Source organism: Pelophylax lessonae (genome assembly GCF_965119305.1).
Source record: "Pelophylax lessonae genome assembly, chromosome: 9".
NCBI lineage: Eukaryota > Metazoa > Chordata > Amphibia > Anura > Ranidae > Pelophylax > Pelophylax lessonae.
In genome coordinates this window covers 246,054,096-246,074,358 of record NC_138776.1, presented here as the reverse complement: position 1 = coordinate 246,074,358, position 20,263 = coordinate 246,054,096, and the positions used below count along the sequence as shown (strand labels likewise).

The window sequence follows — 20,263 nt, the reverse complement described above, 5'->3', positions numbered from 1 at the left end:
TAAGCCACACTGAGGTTTTGGGTGAGCCTGGGCACAGCAGGTGTACAGACCCAGGAATGAGTCCCTAAAGCTGATAAATGAAGAGAGATAACACCGCTCAGGCTAGTCAAAGTCCACGATTCAAGGTGGGTGCTGAACCTCGGCTCGCCACCAGGAGAAGCATGAAAGAAGAAAATGGTTTCACACGACTGCTACGTGCTTGTTCACTTGTTGGTAGTGTTGGTAAGTGGTACAAGGTACAGCAGGGTAGGACAGTAGACGCGTTTCACACGACTGCTACGTGCTTGTTCACTTGTTGGTAAGTGGTACAAGGTACAGCAGGGTAGGACAGTAGACACGTTTCACACGACTGCTACGTGCTTGCTCACTTGTTGGTTGTGTTGGTAAGTGGTACAAGGTACAGCAGGGTAGGACAGTAGACGCGTTTCACATGACTACTACGTGCTTGTTCACTTGTTGGTAAGTGGTACAAGGTACAGCAGGGATGGACAGTAGACGCGTTTCACACGACTGCTACGTGCTTGCTCACTTGTTGGTAGTGTTGGTAAGTGGTACAAGGTACAGCAGGGTAGGACAGTAGACGCGTTTCACATGACTGCTACGTGCTTGTTCACTTGTTGGTAAGTGGTACAAGGTACAGCAGAGTAGGACAGTAGACGCGTTTCACACGACTGCTACATGCTTGTTCGCTTGTTGGTAGTGTTGGTAAGTGGTACAAGGTACAGCATGGTAGGACAGTAGACGCGTTTCACACGACTGCTACGTGCTTGTTCACTTGTTGGTAGTTTTGGTAAGTGGTACAAGGTACAGCAGGGTAGGACAGTATACGCGTTTCACACGACTGCTACGTGCTTGTTCACTTGTTGGGAGTGTTGGTAAGTGGTACAAGGTACAGCATGGTAGGACAGTAGACGCGTTTCACACGACTGCTACGTGCTTGTTCACTTGTTGGTAGTTTTGGTAAGTGGTACAAGGTACAGCAGGGTAGGACAGACGCGTTTCACACGACTGCTACGTGCTTGATCACTTGTTGGTAGTGTTGGTAAGTGGTACAAGTTGCAGCAGGGTAGGACAGTAGACGCGTTTCACACTACTGCTACATGCTTGTTCACTTGTTGGTAAGTGGTACAAGGTACAGCAGGGTAGGACAGTAGACGCGTTTCACACGACTGCTATGTGCTTGTTCACTTGTTGGTAGTGTTGGTAAGTGGTACAAGGTACAGCAGGGTAGGACAGTAGACGCGTTTCACACGACTGCTACCTGCTTGTTCACTTGTTGGTAGTGTTGGTAAGTGGTACAAGGTACAGCAGGGTAGGACAGTAGACGCGTTTCACACGACTGCTACCTGCTTGTTCACTTGTTGGTAAGTGGTACAAGGTACAGCAGGGTAGGACAGTAGACGCGTTTCACACGACTGCTACCTGCTTGTTCACTTGTTGGTAGTGTTGGTAAGTGGTACAAGGTACAGCAGGGTAGGACAGTAGACGCGTTTCACACTACTGCTACATGCTTGTTCACTTGTTGGTAAGTGGTACAAGGTACAGCAGGGTAGGACAGTAGACGCGTTTCACACGACTGCTATGTGCTTGTTCACTTGTTGGTAGTGAACAAGCATGTAGCAGTTGTGTGAAACGCGACAGCAGATGAAGTCAGTTTAAAGCAACCTGTCATACAGTCATAGACTAAATTACTGCTTTACAACCATCTGGTCCCCTAAAGGGTCAACCCCACCACACACCCAAATAATTGCCTGTCTGGATGATGTTCCGATTTTAAAATACATCAACAGTGACCAAAAACTGCAACATCTCGCTGACTGGCTGGAGAATATTGATCCTAGACACTGGGAAGCTTTGGAAGAAATTGCAAAGCACTACAAACAGAGGCATCAGCATAGAATACAGCGTCTGAGGCCATTGCAAATGTGTACCATATAAAAAGTGAGCGTGGAACCGTCACAGCGAGCCACGTCCCCAACATACTGATTGACAGCGATACAGGACTTTTCTTATTTCATTTCTTTTCCATCAATCTGTACACTGGTGAGTGTACAGATTGATGGAGGGGAGAGCACAGTGAAGAAAACATTTGGTAACACTTTAGGTGTATCACTTCTTGTTTTCAGGGCTGTTTTTTGGCTTCTGTCTGGTGAGTGTTCTGATACTGTCTATTATTAGAGGAATCTTTCTGAACACAGTGATTTATGCAGTTGTCGTTTGACTGCCAACTACCCTTTTGGGCTCACTATTTGGACTTTAGGTTTATGTACAATTGTCTTATATGCTTTGACCACTCCTAGGTCCCTTTCACACGGGCTTTCCGATCCGGTCCACCTTTCAGTTTTTCAGGTTTATCAAATCGGATGCTCTATGAACCTCTATGGAGCAGCAGATTTCAATGGAGACATCTCGCCAATATCCGATCCGATCCAATCTGATCCTGTCCTGTCCCTATTTTCTATCCGTCTGGAGGATCAGATCGGAAAGGATCGTATGAAAACAGACAGGCGGTCTGTATGGGGAGACAGTATGTCCTCAGTTGGGAAGTCAGGAGCCATCAGCCTCTATTAAAGCGGAGTTCCACCCTAAAAAAATGCTTTTATCTAAAAATACCCCCGGGACAGTCAGGGCTAGTGCATTTAACCACTTACCGCATTCTAACGTACTGGTACGTCGGTACACTTTGCGGGGTTATACCGGGATGATGCCTCTAGTTAGAGGCATCATCCCGGTACCGTGGTTTGAAGCCGACGGTCGGCTTTCCGTCGGTAACGACCGATGCGGCTCGGGAGCCGCTCGATCGTTACCCGGGGGGCGTCCCCCCCCCCCCTTCCGCCGCCTTCCGTAGCTTTGCTTGGGGCTCCCGTCCCACCGGGAGCCCCGAGCACCCAGCCGGCACGTCCGCCGGCTGGATGGAGTCCCGATGAATGCCGGAAACTGCTTCGATCGGGTCTCCGATGACGTAACCCGGAGGCGGCGTCCATGACGTCACTTCCGGGTTACTGTGCTGCAAAAGGCGTCAGTTTTGAAAAACGGCTGTATGCAAAAATGCCGTTTTCAGTGTAGTGGAGGGGGTCTAGGGTCTTTTAGACCCTCGATCCCTCCATAAAGTGTACCTGTCACTACATATTGGTGTCACAAGGGATGTTTACACTGCTTGTGACAGCAATAAAAGTGATCAGATTTTTTTTTTTTTAAAAAACCTGTAATAAAGTTTAAAAAAAAGAAAAAATAAATAGGGAAAAAAAAAATGTAGCCGCCCCCGTCACCGTTAGCTCGCGCACCAAAAAAAACGTATACGGAAGTTGAGTCGCGAATGAAATCGATGTTCAAACCACACATGTGAGGTATCGCCGCGATCGCCAGAGCATGGGCAATAATTAAAAAAAAAGAGCTACACTCTAACTCTAAACTGGTAACCGTTAAATAAATTTAAAGCGTCGCAGATTGAGATTTCTATTGACCGTAGTTTGTCGTCATCCCACGGGGGGGCGCAATTTTAAACCGTAACATGTTGGGTATCTATTTACTCGGTGTGACATCATCTTTCACAATATACAAAAAAAAATGGGCTAACTTTACTGTTTAGTATTTTTTAAATGCAGTGAAATGTGATTTTTCAAATTTTTTCCCAAAAAAATGGCGTTTTAAAGACCGCTGCGCAAATATCGCGTGACAAAAAATTTTGCAACGACCGACATTTTATTCTCCAGAGTCTTTGCTAAAAAAATATATATAATGTTTGGGGGTTCTAAGTAGTTTTCTAGGGAAAAAATACTGGTTTTAACTTGTAAACAAAAAGTGTCCGAAATAGGGCTGGGGCTTAAGTGGTTAAGCAACGATAGCCTCTGAACTGTCCCCTGTTTAACTTGCCTGTAAGAAGAAATACTTACTTGAAAATGTCTTGTCCAGCGCTGCCATCTCAGGTGTGGGCAGCTAAAGCCGGAGCGTCCCTCTTTGTGTTCTCTTCGGTGACGTCGGAGTCCCAGAATGCCCTGCTCGTCACTTCCGGGGCAGGCGCGTCATCCCGCAGCTGGTTCTGCGCATGCCCAGAAGCTGTTCAGCAGGGAATGACGCGCCTGCCCCGGAAGTGACGAGTGACTCCGGTGCAGGCGCATTGACTCCTGGGATTGATGACGCTCATCTCCCAGGAGTCAATGCAAGGAGGAAGTGACGTCAGGGGCCACAGCCGCAGAGGGAGGAAGAGGAAGGAAGGTAAGTTTATTTTTATTACAAACAAGGTAAGTGAAACAAAAAAAAAAATTTAATTATCCAATTCTTTTTCAGGTTTTTTTAAGCTAGCGGATGGTGCAAAGTTCATTTTTAGGGTGGAACACCGCTTTAACCGCTTGCCGACCGCCGCATAGATATACTGCGGCGGTCAGCCCCGGCCAGGCAGAGTGACGTATATATACGTCACTAGCCTGTGACCGGCTTGTGAGCCAATAGCGGGCGAGTGCGCGCCCGCCCCGGCTCGTTCACTGAGGAGTCCGCGTGTGTGACCGGCGGACCCGATGTCCGCCGGTCACACTGCGATCGTCGGTAGAGAGGGAGAAAGGCGGGCGGCTTATGTAAACAAGCCGCCTGTCATTCTCCCCTGTGTAAAAATGGAGATCAGATGGTTCTACTATGTAGAACCGTTGATCTCTGTTTTTACAATAGTACACATGTCCCATCACAGTTAGAAACACGCCCCTAGGACACACTTAACCCCTCCCTCTCCAATACAGTTAACCCCTTCCCTGCCAGTGTCATTTTTACAGTAACAGTGCATACGTATAGCACTGATTACTGCAGCAATGTCACTGGTAACCCCAAAAGTGTCAAAAATGTCAGTCAAGGGTCCGATCTGTCCGCCGCAATGTCGCAGTCCCACAAAAAAAAATCGCAGATCGCCGCCATTACTCGTTTAAAAAAAAAACAACAAAAATGACAAAAATCTTTCCCTTTGTTAGTAAACGCGATAAGTTTTGCGCAAACCAATCAAAATACGCTTTTTGCGATTTTTTTTTTTTACCAAACATATGTAGCATAAAACAAATTGGCCGAAAATGTTAAATTTTAATTTTTACATTTTTTTTGGGGAATTTCATATAAAAAAATGTGAAAAATATTGTTATTTTTGCAAAATTGACGCTATTTTTTTGTTTATAGCGCGTGATCAAAAAATCGCACAGGTGATCAAATACCACCAAAAGAAAGCTCTGTTTGTGGGAAAAAAATGACGCCAAATTCGTTTGGGTACAGCGTCACACGTCCGCGCAATTGTCCGTTAAAGTCAGGCAGTAAAAAAATCGCAAAAAAACCCCTGGTCAGGAAGGGGGTAAAATCTTCCGGGGCTTAAGTGGTTAAGCTGGTCATACTCGTGTTTTTTTTTTTTTGGTTTTTCTTTTTTATCCAGCAGGCTAAATAAAAAATAAAGCTAACAAATTTCTCCATATACAAAAACAAGATGAATGGAGTAATATCTCCCCACCGGGACATTGTATTCCAACAGTGGCACATGCTGCTGCAACAATACACTGATCAGCAGCTGCAGCCACTGATCAAGAAAAGGTTTTCATGAAGGGGGGATGGCCACAGACTGATGGAAAAAATGTCTTGTCCCTGCTGAACCGAATTTCTAAATTTTGATCGAATTTTACGATTCCTGCACTTTTTCCTCATGTCACGTCGTGTATTTCCAGCCAAGAGACGTGACCAGTCTTTCCCCACAGACACATTTTCTGGGGTCCCTCCTTACATATTCTAGGGGCTTCATTCTCCTCTTTATTCACAGACCCCTGGGACACCAGAGCCTCTCGGATGGGCCTCAAAGCTGAGGAGGAGGAAGTAGAACATGTGAAGGTTAAAGAGGAGGACATTCCTATTGAAATCAGCAGAGGTGTGTATAAATACAAAAAAAATATCCACTTTTTGGATGCTTCTCATTGGGCATTCATCCTGCTGTATTGGTTTACATCGTCTAGTTCAGGCATCACTAAATGGCGGACCGCGGTCCGGGTCCGGACCCAGCTAATGTCTCATCCGGACCCCAGCAGTCCCACTCTTTAGAGTTGTTCTGCCCACAGCCATCACCACGGCCATTCCCCCAGAGCCAACAGCTGGAGGCAGGACAGCTATGGACAGAGGGCGGGGCTACCCAGGTTAACAAGCTGGTAATTGGTTGCGAGGATACAGGGCGGTCATCGCACAAACATGCGGTTCGGACCTCTGCTGGAAGAATATTTTACTGACTGGACCTTTGTGAATTTTAATTCAATACCCCTGATCTAGTTGAGCAGTAATAGGTGAAGACAAATGTGATGATTCCCTGTAAGGCACTTTTCACACTTGCATGGCCTGAAAGTCGCAACTTTGACGCGACTTCAAGCAATGCCTGTGTAATCTTGAGGTCTATGGACCTCAAGTCGCATCAAAGTCAGACAAAAGCAGTGCAAGGACTATTTTGAAATCATGGGGTATCACTTGTCATGTGACTTTGCAGTCCCAAGTCGCAGGACAGGTTGCACAAGTGTGAAAGGGGCCTAAGGAGGAGGAGATCCCTCCAGAGATCAGCACGGGTGAGTAATAAACAGTAAATCCAGAGAAGAGTCACAGATTCTCCTTGTTCAGTCACTACAACAATCTCTTCTTCTCCCCCCTCCTCTGTCAGTAGACAGTAATGGGGGGACAGTATGTGCCCAGTGGGGGAGTCAGGAGCTCCGGACCCTCTAGCACAGGGGTGTGAAACAAAATTGTATCGCAGGCTGCAACAAAATTACAGTTGCCCTCAAAGTGCCAGATGTATCTGGAAGACTAGATGTCCAAAGCACCCCCCTCCCCCTTACATCAGCTGTCAAGAGATCATTAAATGGCTGGTGTCATAACTGATCACATGTGCAGCACCATGGCAATTGAAGATCACAGAGGCCAAGATGGCTGCTTCCTTGCCTGAAAATGATAGGAGGGGCCAAGAGGGAAGCCTCCAGGTGAACCAGCTCTTAGTTTGTTCATTTCTGTCAAAGTTGAGAACTCAGACAATTTACAGCACATATGTCAAACACAAGGCCCGTGAATCCGGCCCACCATGGCTTGCCCTTGCACATAGTTTTGCATCCAGAACATGGCCACCTCTGGCTCTAACCCTAGGCTCCCGCTCCCCACGGACGACCACTTATAAAAACAGACACCTTCTATGTTTATAAGGGACAGTTTTGCTCTCAGTGGCTCCCATAACTAACAGATCCCTGCATGCACTGAATCCCTGCACCCTAGAATCAGAGAGAGAATCATCTCCCTGCAAGGTGAGGCAGAGCCGCCTACACAGGGAGGTACTAGAGCCGGGCAAGGTAGGAGAGAGAAATGCGAGGAAGCTTTTGGGGGGGGGGTTTGGGGTTAGGGTTGGACACTGTGCATAGTGCACTCCTAAACCCTGCACTCTGTACACAGCACACCCCTGAACTGCACTCTCTATGTAACAGATACCAGTACCCTGCACTCTGTACGTAATTCAATCCTGAACCCTGCACTCTGTACATAGTGCACTCCTGAACTCTGCATAATGCACCCCTAAATCCTGCACTCTGTAGATTCCACATCACTGAACTCTGCACTCTGTACATATTGCACTTCTGAACCCTGCACTTCGTACATAACGCACTCCTGAACCCTGCACTTTGTACATAACGCACTCCTGGACCCTGCACTTTGTACATAACGCACTCCTGGACCCTGCACTTTTTACATAACGCACTACTGGACCCTGCACTTTGTACATAACGCACTCCTGGACCCTGCACTTTGTACATAACACACTCCTGAACCCTGCACTTTGTACTTCACGCACTCCTGAACCCTGAACTCTGTACATAACGCACTCCTGGACCCTGCACTTTGTACATAACGCACTCCTGGACCCTGCACTTTGTACATAACGCACTCCTGAATCCTGCACTTTGTACATAACGCACTCCTGAACCCTGCACTTTGTACATAACACACTCCTGGACCCTGCACTTTGTACATAACGCACTACTGGACCCTGCACTTTGTACATAACGCACTCCTGGACCCTGCACTTTGTACATAACGCACTACTGGACCCTGCACTTTGTACATAACGCACTACTGGACCCTGCACTTTGTACATAACGCACTCCTGGACCCTGCACTTTGTACATAACGCACTCCTGGACCCTGCACTTTGTACATAACGCACTACTGGACCCTGCACTTTGTGCATAACGCACTACTGGACCCTGCACTTTGTGCATAACGCACTCCTGGACCCTGCACTCTGTACATATTAAACAGGCAAAAGTAGTGGGCTTGAGCACGATATGGCCATATAGTGGGACCAAACCCCCATTTTTATTTATGGACTCTCTTCAGATTTGGTAGTAATTTCTTTTGCATTTGCGCGCTATTCTTTTTTAATATACTCTGTACATATTGCACTCCTGAACCCTGCACTCTGTACATATTGCACTCCTGAACCCTGCACTTTGTACATAACGCACTCCTGAACCCTGCACTTTGTACATAACGCACTCCTGGACCCTGCACTTTGTACATAACGCACTCCTGAACCCTGCAATTTGTACATAACGCACTCCTGAACCCTGCACTTTGTACATAACGCACTCCTGAATCCTGCACTTTGTACATAACGCACTCCTGAACCCTGCACTCTGTGCATAGTGTAATTATGTGCGTAGCATAATCCCGAACCCTGCGCTCTGTATGTAGCGCACTCCAGATACAACCAACCCTTCGAGGACCCCTGTACTGCTGATGTGGCCCACAACGAAACTGAGTTTGACACCCCTGGTTTAGAGTTAGGGACCACACTTATCAGAGAGGCCTTAGCATGATAGTGTGGCTTTACATCTATTGAAAATATGCTGGGGAACCTTTATATTGCTCTGTTGGGGAAACTTATCCCCATTTCCTGTCAAGACAAGAAGTAACAGGAAATCTCTCTGGCAGTGACAGGCGTTCCACACTGTAATATAAAGGGACACTGTGATATAAAGAGTCCCTCTTACATCAGAGTCCACAGAGCCCACTTACATTAAATTCTGCAGAGCCCTCCTAACGTCAGAATCCACAGAGCCCCTTTTACATCAGAATCCTCAGAGCCCTCCCCCCCTCATACATTGGAGTCCGTAATGCCCAATCCCTACGTTGGAGTCCGCAGAGCCCCCTCCCTACGTTGGAGTCCGCAGAGCCCCCTCCCTAAATTGGAGTCCGCAGAGCCCCCCTTAGAGCCCAGTTACAGCTTACGCTCTAAGCTCTATGGACTCGAATGTAGTAAGCAAACACTATAACATAATGGCCATCATCCGTATTGTATATTTAGAGAAAAACAGGGGGAAACCCCCCAAAAAAGATCGGATTGTACAGGCCAGTGAGAGAAGTGTACACAGTTGTATAATAAAACTGACACATTTATTTTGACATTTGAAAACAGCACAATAATGCTATGAAATATAGCCAAATAAAAGCCCCATTCGAAAGCACTATGGTCTTAGGGTCCTCCAGTCCCGATGCGTTTCACATAACGCTTCCTCAGGGCTATGGAGACCACATAGTACTTTTCTATGGGGGAGAAAATATAATTTACAGTAATATAGATCAATATGACTATGGGGAATTTTATTTGGCTATATTTCATAGCATTACTGTGCTGTTTTCAAATGTCAAAATAAACTTGTCAATTTTAACAACTGTGTACGCTTCTCTCACTGCCTGTACAATCTAATCTTTTTTTGGGGGTCTCTCCTATTTTTCATCTAAATGGACTCTAATTTTAAGGGGAGCTCTGGTTTAAAGGGTAACTCCGTAAGGGCATCTCTGCTCACCAACGCCCCCCCCCCCCCCCGGCATCAGAGTCCACACAGCACTTCTTAAATTCATTTATACACTGGGAGGCAGGAGAGAGGGTGAGATCACCAGTTCAGAGGCTCATGCACAGGCTGTCAGCATCTTTCCTCTGCTGGCTTCAAACATCCCGTTCACACATCCCCAGGGAGTGTGGGCGGAACAGACACATGCGGAAGGGGGCGGGGGGAACTGTCAGTGCTGGCTCTGAGCTGTCTGTGAGAGAAACACAGCTCAAAGCCCTGCAGCCAGCAACCAGCTGGGAGAGGAACCACAGGCATGGCCGCATGGGGGGGGGGGTTATCAACGGCCCAGGGGTCGGGCGGTCTGCCCTATGGCTAATTTGGGTCTGCCCACATGTAATGTTAAGCCTCCAGGATTGAAATAATTGAAATCCAGTGGGGAGGAAAGGGCTGGATGATGCTGGACTGTATCTGACTTACTGCAACTTCTAATGAACAATGTGAGAAGTGCGCAGTGAAATCAGTAAGCAATTTCAGTACTGTAGGTTGAAGAAATGGCTGGAGTTCAGCTTCAAATTGGTTTTAAACCCATACATATCCCCAGGTGATGCACAGATGTGAAACAATTATTCCTGCATGAGTTGTACCCGTTTATCTGCAGTCTTCTCTTCACTACATCCTTTCAAAGTCCCGATTTTTTACAGCTTGTCTGAGCAGGGGGCGGAGAGCATAAGTTACACTCTGCAGAGCTCAGTAAGGAGAGCTCTAAGAGCTGATTGGAAGGAAGGGATACACAACACCCTCACACAATAACAGAGCTGAGGCTGTCAATCACAGGCTGTGTTCTGGAGTTCCTTCCCTCTGTCACCTTTTTTTCTCTTGGTATCAGGAATACTTGTCAGAAGTGACTCATTCTGATGGCAGAGGAATACGACAGCAGACAGAAATTACACTTTGTGTTCTGGCTTCACAGGGCAGCCATCAGGGGGGGACAGCCCATACACATGTAGGGGGCCCGGGCATTCCGAGGGGCCCGGCCGCCCAGACCCCAACCAACGAGACAGAGTTTTTGCTGCTGCAGTAACTAGCAATTGCTAAAGCAGAGCAGCTGCAGAGTAAGCTGATGCAGCTGAACGGATGTCTCTTTGCTGGATAGCACTGTCTCTTTGCTGAAAATAGGAGGCTGTCTCTTTTCTGGATCGGGTTGTCTCTTTGCTGAATATATGAGGCCGTCTCTTTACTGGATTGAGATGTCTTTGCTGAATATATGAGGCCATCTCTTTGCTGGATTGGGATGTCTCTTTGCTGAATATATGAGGCTGTCTCTTTGCTAGATTGGGATGTCTCTTTGCTGAATATATGAGGCTGTCTCTTTGCTGGATTGGGATGTCTCTTCGCTGACTTGGATTCATTTTCATATATTAAGTTCAAGGAGTGTTAAACTAGAAGTGGGTGCACTGAAGGACTCGGTGGCATGGCCAGTGGGCGGATTCGGTGGGACGGCCAGAGGGCGGGCCCTGCGGGATGTTGGTGGTCAGGCCCGGAGGGGCCCAGGCCTAAAGCTGTGTAAGGGGCCCCAAAATTTCTGATGGCTGCCCTGTGGCTTCACAGTACACACTAAACCGGGATATGCTTTGTTCATATTTCATGTCTGAGGTTTACAACCACTTTAACAGTTTTTACTGCTTGTTTTCCTTAGAGGGACAATTCAGAACACACCAAATAGAAGAAAGTTCTGTAAGCTCAGAGGATGATGGCATCACTTCGGATTCTGCAGAAGAAACAGCCATTACACCAAAGCACATACCACGTCTCCTCCACCCTTCAGATCTATCACAGCGTCCATACAAAAGTAGAAAAACTCCCACAGCTGAGAGGCCGTACACCTGTATCAAATGTGGGAAAAGCTGTTCTAACAGAACCATCCTTCAAAGACATGAAAAAAGTCACACCGGCGATAAGCCATTTTCATGCTCCATCTGCGGCAAATGTTTTATCCAGAAGTCGTGTGCCGTCCGGCATCAGATGATTCACACAGGAGAGAAGCCATACTCTTGCCCCGAATGCGGGAAAGGTTTCCTTTATAATTCCCAGCTGCAAACGCATCAAAAAATCCACACTGGCGAATTGCAGTTTTCGTGTTCCGATTGCGGCAGATGTTTTGTACAGAAGTCGCAGCTCGTCCGACATCGCAAAACGCACACAGGCGAGAAGCCGTTTTCGTGTTTGGAATGTGGAAAGCGGTTTCCACTAAAACAAAGTCTCGCTAAACATCACATGATGCATACCGGGGAGAAGCCACACGAGTGTTCCGAGTGCGGGAAGAGTTTCAGGCTGCAACAGACTCTTGCCAAACATCGTCTGACTCACACTGGAGTAAAGCCATATTCATGCTTGATATGTGGAAAGCGGTTTACTGGAAGGCGTAATCTTTGTAACCATCAGAGGCTTCACACGGCCGATAAGACATTTTCCTGTCCTGAGTGTGGGAAGTGTTTCACCCGGAGGGACTGTCTTGTTTCACATGAGCGAACTCACACGGGGGAGAAGCCTTACTCATGTTCTCAATGTAGTAAATGTTATTCCCATAAAGCAGGTCTTACGAAGCATGAAAAAGTTCACAGTGGGAAGAAGCCATATTCATGATAAGTGCGGGAAATGTTTCATAGATAAAGCCCAGTCTTGCACCTGAGAGTGCACACCGGCTTCAAAGAGCGAGCAGCAGGTCCTGGATGTGGTCTCCAAATAAAGTTTGTTGTAGATTTCACGTGGACTTTGGTCAATCGGGTTTAAATATTTCTGTGAGATTGCAGTTATCCCCCCCCCCCCCTTACTAAAGGAGATAAACCAACATAATTAGCTGACAGGCCATACACCTTGTCCCCTAATACTCATGTCAGATACTTACCCCAAGGGGTTGTTTAACCACTTCCAATCCAGGCCAGTTCTGACATTTCCCTCCTACATGTAAAAAAAACTTCAGAACCTCCAAACACTTTTTTTTTTTTTTTAAGCAGAGGCTCTGGAGAATAAAATGGTGGGTGTTGCATATTTTTATGTCACATGATATTTGTGCAGCAGTTTTTCAAATGCAAATGTTTTGGGAAAAAACACACTAAAATGTATTTTAATGCACAAAAACACAATGTAATACTAAATTGTTTGGTAAAATATAAAAGATGATGTTACACTGAGTAAATAGATACCAAACATGGCACACTTTAAAACTGCATATGCCCACGGAATGGCACCAAACTGCAGAACCTAAACATCTCCATAGGTGAAAATTTAAAAGTCTTTACAGGTTAACAGTTTAGAGGTACACAGGGGCTCTGGTGCTAGAATCATTGCTCTCACTCTAACATTCGCGGTGATACCTCACATTTGTGTGCGATCACCATTTATTTATGTAGCACCCTCCTAGATAGGTGCTAGGTAGGGAGTGTAATTTGCTCTGCCTGCTTCTCAGGAGAGTAGCAGGCAAAACCTAGTTGCTCTGTCTGCTTATCAGGGAGCAGGATTTCTAGTCAGGCCTGTTGCATGTGTTCATATGTTATTCATCTGGTCTGAGGGAGTGTCCCCCACTGTGTCCAATAAGGGAGCCTGTTGGACAGTGGAGGAAACCCAGCCAGTGACACACAGGCTTTGTAACTGTCCCAGAGGGTTGGCACAGACAGTAGTGCATCCTGGGATACGTTATATAAGTCAGGGGCACATGTGACAGGGTGTCTTTGGGTGGGAAGCCAGGTCCCAGGAGGAGGGCGATGGCTGTCTCTCCTCCTGTCAGTGTGGGAGATGGTGTCAGGCAGTCGGCCTAGTGGACCAGAAGTGTGGTGCTGAGTCAGGAGGTCTGACCAGTGGAGCTGAAGGCAGAGCGACCTAGGGAAAAACAGTGTCTGTGAGTACCGGGAAGCTTGTCAGGGGTCTGCCCAGGAAGGGAGAGTCAGTGGACAGGGGCTAGCACAAACAGCAAGTGAGAAAGGGGGTGCCAAGTTGAGACCTTGAAGAGCAACTTTTAACAAGAGCCTATTCATCTATCTTCGCTTCTGTGGTAAAGTGAAGCAGCGGCCTTGCCGCATACAACTATAGTGAGTTGTCCTCAAGATTTGTGCATAGTACATAGTTGGAGTATCCCAATCATCCCTTCTCCCATCCCAGTTCAAAATAAAACACAAAAAACCAAATCCCCTGGACCCAGTTTTTACAGACTGTTGCTATGGGTAACCCAGGGGAATCCAATCTCAGCAGCTCCCTAGGGGGGAAAAGAAGAAATCCCTGCCGCTTCCGGCCACTGACTTCACACAGCGGGAGGAACAACATCAGTTCCTCTCACGGTGTCCCATGAATTGGATGCCGCCAGGCGCATTCTAACTGAGCTCCGGGACCTCTCAGGAGAGCCTAGTATAAAGTCAGTGGCGGAAAGGAGGTGGGACCACTTTCCGCCACCTGTAAAAGTAATCCAGTGGCTCCATAGCCGCTAGGATTACTTTTACTTTAAAAGGAATCGCTGGCTGAAAAAAAGATCTCTTCCTATCCAGCAACGTACCGGTAAATCGTTGGATGGAAAGCAGTTAAAAAGGAATTCTCATAGCCATTCGCCCACTGAAAGCTCTTCCAATCTGTGTGAAGGAGGCAAAAACCAATGCAAAGTAGGCTATTTTCCGTGCTGTTTAAATGTAAATCGTTGATATTAAATGAGCAGTACTGCAATTGGCCACTAGATGTAGCCAAGTATTATAGGAAATCTCTATAATACTTAGTTCCATCTAGTGACCAAATGCAGTATTTTTAGTTTTAAATCAATGCTTTATATTCAACCAGATTAGGACAAAGTACTGTATATCTACATTCGTTATTTTTTTTTTTGCTAGATATGCGCAAAATGATTGTACATGCACTTTCACTTAGCAAATGGCTATGCAAATACTTTATAGATAAACCTCCAGAAGGGCAACCAAAATGATTGGAGGTTGGTCAGTTTATACCTACACATCAGAAGCCCAAGTCATTTATCTGTAGAGAATGCTTTGAACCTCTTGTAGGTTTAAAATGCTGTTATCTTCACAGAGGAGGTTTATGTTATTTTCCTCTTCTAAAACCTGTCACCCCCACCAGGAAATCTCCTTCAGTGGGGACAGAGTTAGAAATAAAATCCCAACAGATGTCAGAAGGCTGGGTTCACACAAGCAGAGGTTCTGCTGCGTCCCTGTTCTCAGTTTTCAGGTCCAAATTTTGGGTTGAATTTGCACCTGAAACGGACCAGAGGACACACAGGACTCTTTTCCAGTGTGGACCACTGCCACCCCCGAGGTTTGTGAACCAGCTCCATTGAGAGCCGGTCACAGTCTCCTGTCACGCGAATTGGATTGTATTTCCTGTTCCTGCTTCTTTATGCTTGTGGCAATAGAGATGGCCACATCTGTCTAGGCCTTCATACAATCTGCTCACATCCGGGAACACATTACCATGTTTTGACCGGCAGATACCATCCTTCAATCATCTGCTACATTTTGTTTGCTATACCTACTGCTTGCGATAAAACCTACGTGGATGGAAAAAACAGTGTCTGGTGAGTTCAGCTATCTGATAACAATTGTCCACGGTGATTGTATCTGCTTATACAGGCCAGGAATAGGTCTCAGCAAGGGATAAGTCACTATTACAACAATTAAGGTCAGAATAATCGATTTACTGTCTAGGAGAGAAATATGGGCAGAAGATCAAAAAGGTAATTTAGTGTGCCATACACAATGATTATATTGATCTCTTTACTTTCTTTTCTTTGAGTTTTCCATACAGACCAGAATAATTTCAGTTAACTTGATTGATTTTGCTCAAAATGATTGACACAGTAGGGGGTCTATTGATAAAAAATGTGACCAGCATTCACCTTGACGAAGTCTGACTGTAACACTAGTTTCCTAATCTCATCAGCTCCATCTAGTGGCCATATTGTGGTGTTTTTTTTTAGGTATTTCAGAAGAAATACTGCATTATGGCTACTTGATGGAACTTAAAGAGAGGGCATTTGGTTGAGGCTAACATGGACTTTCATGGTACCATACAAAGGCTTCACACACAGCGTAAGTATAAAAAAAAATAGAATTTATTACATAAATAAGAATTCTTTATCTAAAAAGGACATACTGTACATGTAGGAAAAAACATGTTATGTGTCACTATAGGACACTAGGGGGGCTAACACCAGTAGATGACATGGTTCCCCGAATTATCACTGACTGTGGAGACTTCACACTGAACCTCATGCAACTTGGATTCTGTGCCTCTCCACTCTCCCTCCAGACTCTGGGACCTCGATTTCCAAGTGAAATGCAAATTTTTCCACAGTCAGTGATGATTTGGGGATACCGTGTCACCTGCTCGTGTTGGTCCACTTTGTTTTATCAAGGCCAAAGTCCTTGCAGCCTTCTACCAGGAAATTCTAGAGCACTTCATGCCTCCCTCTGCTGCACAGCTTTATGGAGATGTTGATTTCATTTTCCAGCAGGACTTGGCACCTGCCCACCAGTGCCACTTCATTAGTGCCCATCAGTGCCACCTATCAGTGCACATCAGTGCAGCCTCATCAGTGAAGGAGAAAAATTACCTGTTTGCAAACTTTTTTAACAAACTGAAAAAGGTTTTATTTCCTGTTTTTTTTAGTTTGTTTAACAAAAAAAAAAAAAAAAACAGCGTTGATTAAATACCACCAAAGGAAAGCTCTATTTGTGTGAAAAAAATTATAAAAATTTCATATGGGTACAATGTTGCATGACTGCGCAATAGTCATTCAAAGTGTCACTCAACCATACTAGGCTGCATGCCCTCAACATAGGAGGGTGCTTTGGGGCAGGGGGACACTCTGGGCGGTGGTTGTAGCGGGCAGAGGGCTTATCAAAATCAGGAAGCTCCCTTTAACAAGGGGACCCCCAGATCCCAGCCCCCCCATGTAAATGATTATAGGGTACATTTGTAGTCACCAGAAAAAAGCGTCAAAAATAAATAAAAACACAGTAGTTGACAATCGCTTTAATACATTTTTTTTAAAAAACTGTCTCCCGATGAAGATCCATCGTTAGTAATGCTGCCCACTGTGTGCCTGCTTCTACATCTGACAGTTCTTAAATGGGTAAGGGACGGGGGACACCGCCCCCCTGTGACGTCAGTGGCCCAGTACACCCGGTTGATGGCGTCACAGCGGGGCGGTGCCACAGGTGATGTCGCAGAGTAGCCTTGTCCCTTACCTATTTAAAAACTGTCAGAGGGAGGAGTAGGCAGTTGGTGGTTAGCTGCGTTCAAGGGCAGGGCTTTTTCTTTTCTTTTTTCGGGTGCGGCAGGCACCGTGATTGACGATGGATCTACATTGGGGGAAATGTGTTTGTTTTTTTTTAATAAAGGAATTGTCAAAAGCTGTGTGTGTTTTTATTTCTTTTGGACACTTTTTTGGTGAATTAATATGGGGGGGGGGATGGGATCTGGGCTCCCCCTTGTTAAACGGGGCTCCCAGATTCCAATAAGCCCCTCTGCCCGCAGACTCCCACAACCACGCCCAGGGTTGTGGGGCAGAAGCCCTTGTCCCCATCACTATGGAGACAAGGTGTTTTGGGGCAGGGGGGCTCCAAAACAGCCCCCTATTTTGAGGGCATGCGGCCTGGTATGGTTCGGGAGGGGGGGGGGTAGTGCTGGCTCGTTCACTGCCTTTCCTGATCTGCCGGTCTGCATGCTCAGATAAAGAGCTGGTATGGATTTTGGGGGGACCCCACACAATTTTTAAAAAAAACTAATTGGATGGGGGGACCCCCATGTTAATTTTTTTTCCCCCAGATTCTTTTTTTTTTGTCAGCAATTCTTTTTGTTACATTGACTCATCAGTTGTTAAGGATGTGGCATCCAACTTCCCGGCCCACTCCTTAGCAACTAGCTATACACAGTGTGTTGAAAAAGGGAAAAATAGATAAAAAAAACGCAACACTTGCGTTTTTGGTGCAGCTTCATTGAAGTCTATTACACACTAAAACACAATCTGTTATGGTAAAAAAAAGTCCCTGATCCATTCTAAAAAAATGCAGCCCTGCAAAACACACAGATGTGAACTACATCCATGGCAAACCATGTTAACCACTTGCCGACTGCCGCACGACTATTTACGTCGGCAGTCAGCCCCTCACAGGCAAAGCGACGTAGGGCTACGTCGCTAGCCTGTAAGGGTTTTGGGAGCGAGCGCGCGCTGCCGGATGCGCGCTCCCGCTCGGTCACGGACCCCCCCCCCCGCACGTGTGCCCGGCGGACCCGATGTCACCCGGGCACTCGCGATCGTCCGTGACAGCGGGAGAAAGGCAGGCGGCTAGTGTAAACAAAGCCGCCTGTCAGTCTCCCCTGTGTAAGAATGGTGATCAAACGGTTCCACTGTGTAGGACCGTTGATCACTGTTCTTACACATCAAGCCACAGCCAATCACAGTTAGAAACACGCCCCTAGGACACACTTAACCCCTCCCTCTCCAATACAGTTAATTCCTTCGCTGCCAGTGTCATTTTTACAGTAACAGTGCATATGTATAGCACTGATTACTGTAGTAATGTCACTGGTAACCCCAAAAGTGTCAAAAATGTCAGTCATAGGTCCGATCTGTCCGCCCCAATGTCGCAGTCCCGCAAAAAAAATCGCAGATCACCGCCATATTGCGTTACAAAAAAAAAAAAAACAACAAAAATGACAAAAATCTTTCCCTTTGTTAGTAAATGCAATAACTTTTGCGCAAACCAATCAAAATACGCTTTTTGTGATTTTTTTTTACCAAACATATAGTAAAAAAAAAAACTGGCCTAAAATGTTAAAAAAATTTGATTTTTACATTTTTTTGGGGTAATTTCATATAAAAAAATGTGAAAAATATTGTTATTTTTGCAAAATTTACGCTATTTTTTTGTTTATAGCGCATGATCAAAAAATCACACAGGGGATCAAATACCACCAAAAGAAAGCTCTGTTTGTGGCAAAAAAAGGACGCCAAATTTGTTTAGGTACAGCGTCACACGACCGCGCAATTGTCCGTTAAAGTCATGCAGTGCCGAATCGCAAAATAGGCCCTGGTCAGGAAGGGGGTAAAATCTTGTCTCATGTAATCGAGCTAAAGAAAGAAAGTGAAACCGAATGTCAATTCTCTTGTAATCCAGATACAGAAAGAAAGGGAAACTAAAAGTAATTTCTCCTGTAATCAAGCTACAGAAGGAAAGTGACACTGAAAGTAATTTCTCCTGTAATCGAGCTATAGAAGGAAAGTGATGCTGAAAGTAATTTCTCCTTTAATCCAGCTACAGAAAACAAGTGAAACTGTAAGTAATTTCTCCTGTAATTGAGCTACAGAAGGAAAGTGATACCGAAAGGAATTTCTCCTGTAATATGGCCACAGAAAGAAAGTGAAACTGAAAGTAATTTCTCTTGTAATCCAGCTACAGAGAAAGAAAGTGAAACTGAAAGTAATTCTCCTGTAATCCAGCTACAGATAGAAAGTGAAACTGAAAGTAATTTATCCTCTAATCAAGCTACAAAGTGAAACTGAAAGTACTTTCTCCTGTAATCCAGCTACAGAGTAAAACTGAAAGTACTTTCTCCTGTAATCAAACTACAGAAAGAAAGTAAAAGCAATTTATCCTGTAATCCCGCTACAGAAAGAAAGTGAAATTGAAAGTAATTTATCCTGTAATCCAGCTACAGAAAGAAAGTGAAACTGAAAGTACTTTCAAATGTAATTGAGTGAAAGAAAGTGAAAGTACTTTCTCCTGTAATCAAGCTACAGAAAAAAAAGTGAAACTGAAAGTAATTTCTCCTGAATTGAGCTACAGAAGGAAAGTGATACCGAAAGGAATTTCTCCTGTAATATGGCCACAGAAAGAAAGTGAAACTGAAAGTAATTTCTCTTGTAATCCAGCTACAGAGAAAGAAATTGAAACTGAAAGTAATTCTCCTGTAATCCAGCTACAGATAGAAAGTGAAACCGAAAGTACTTTCTCCTGTAATCCAGCTACAGAGTGAAACTAAAAGTACTTTCTCCTGTAATCAAACTACAGAAAGAAAGTAAAAGCAATTTATCCTGTAATCCAGCTACATTAAGAAAGTGAAAGTGAAAGTAATTTATCCTGTAATCCAGCTACAGAAAGAAAGTGAAAGTGAAAGTAATTTATCCTGTAATCCAGCTACAGAAAGAAAGTGAAACTGAAAGTAATTTATCCTGTAATCCAGCTACAGAAAGAAAGTGAAACTGAAAGTACTTTCAAATGTAATTGAGTTAAAGAAAGAAAGTGAAAGTACTTTCTCCTGTAATCAAGCTACAGAAAAAAAAGTGAAACTGAAAATACTTTCTCCTGTAATCTAGCTACAGAAAGAAGGAAAAAACTGAAAGTAAATTCTCCTGTAATCTCGCTACAGACAGAAAG

At 45.3% G+C, this 20,263-nt stretch overlaps 1 protein-coding gene across 1 annotated transcript in view; it reads left to right on the top strand.

Annotated features, from left to right (window-relative positions):
• Window positions 1-20,263, top strand: part of LOC309564354 (uncharacterized protein) — a 149,123-nt gene that overhangs the window by 83,561 nt on the left and 45,299 nt on the right. Inside the window, exons 10-14 of the mRNA XM_082268982.1 lie at window positions 5,780-5,884; window positions 11,527-12,471; window positions 19,280-19,351; window positions 19,759-19,858; window positions 19,978-20,082. Of these exons, the coding sequence (XP_082125108.1) occupies window positions 5,780-5,884; window positions 11,527-12,471; window positions 19,280-19,351; window positions 19,759-19,858; window positions 19,978-20,082 (1,327 nt within the window). The remainder of the gene's footprint in view (window positions 1-5,779; window positions 5,885-11,526; window positions 12,472-19,279; window positions 19,352-19,758; window positions 19,859-19,977; window positions 20,083-20,263) is intronic.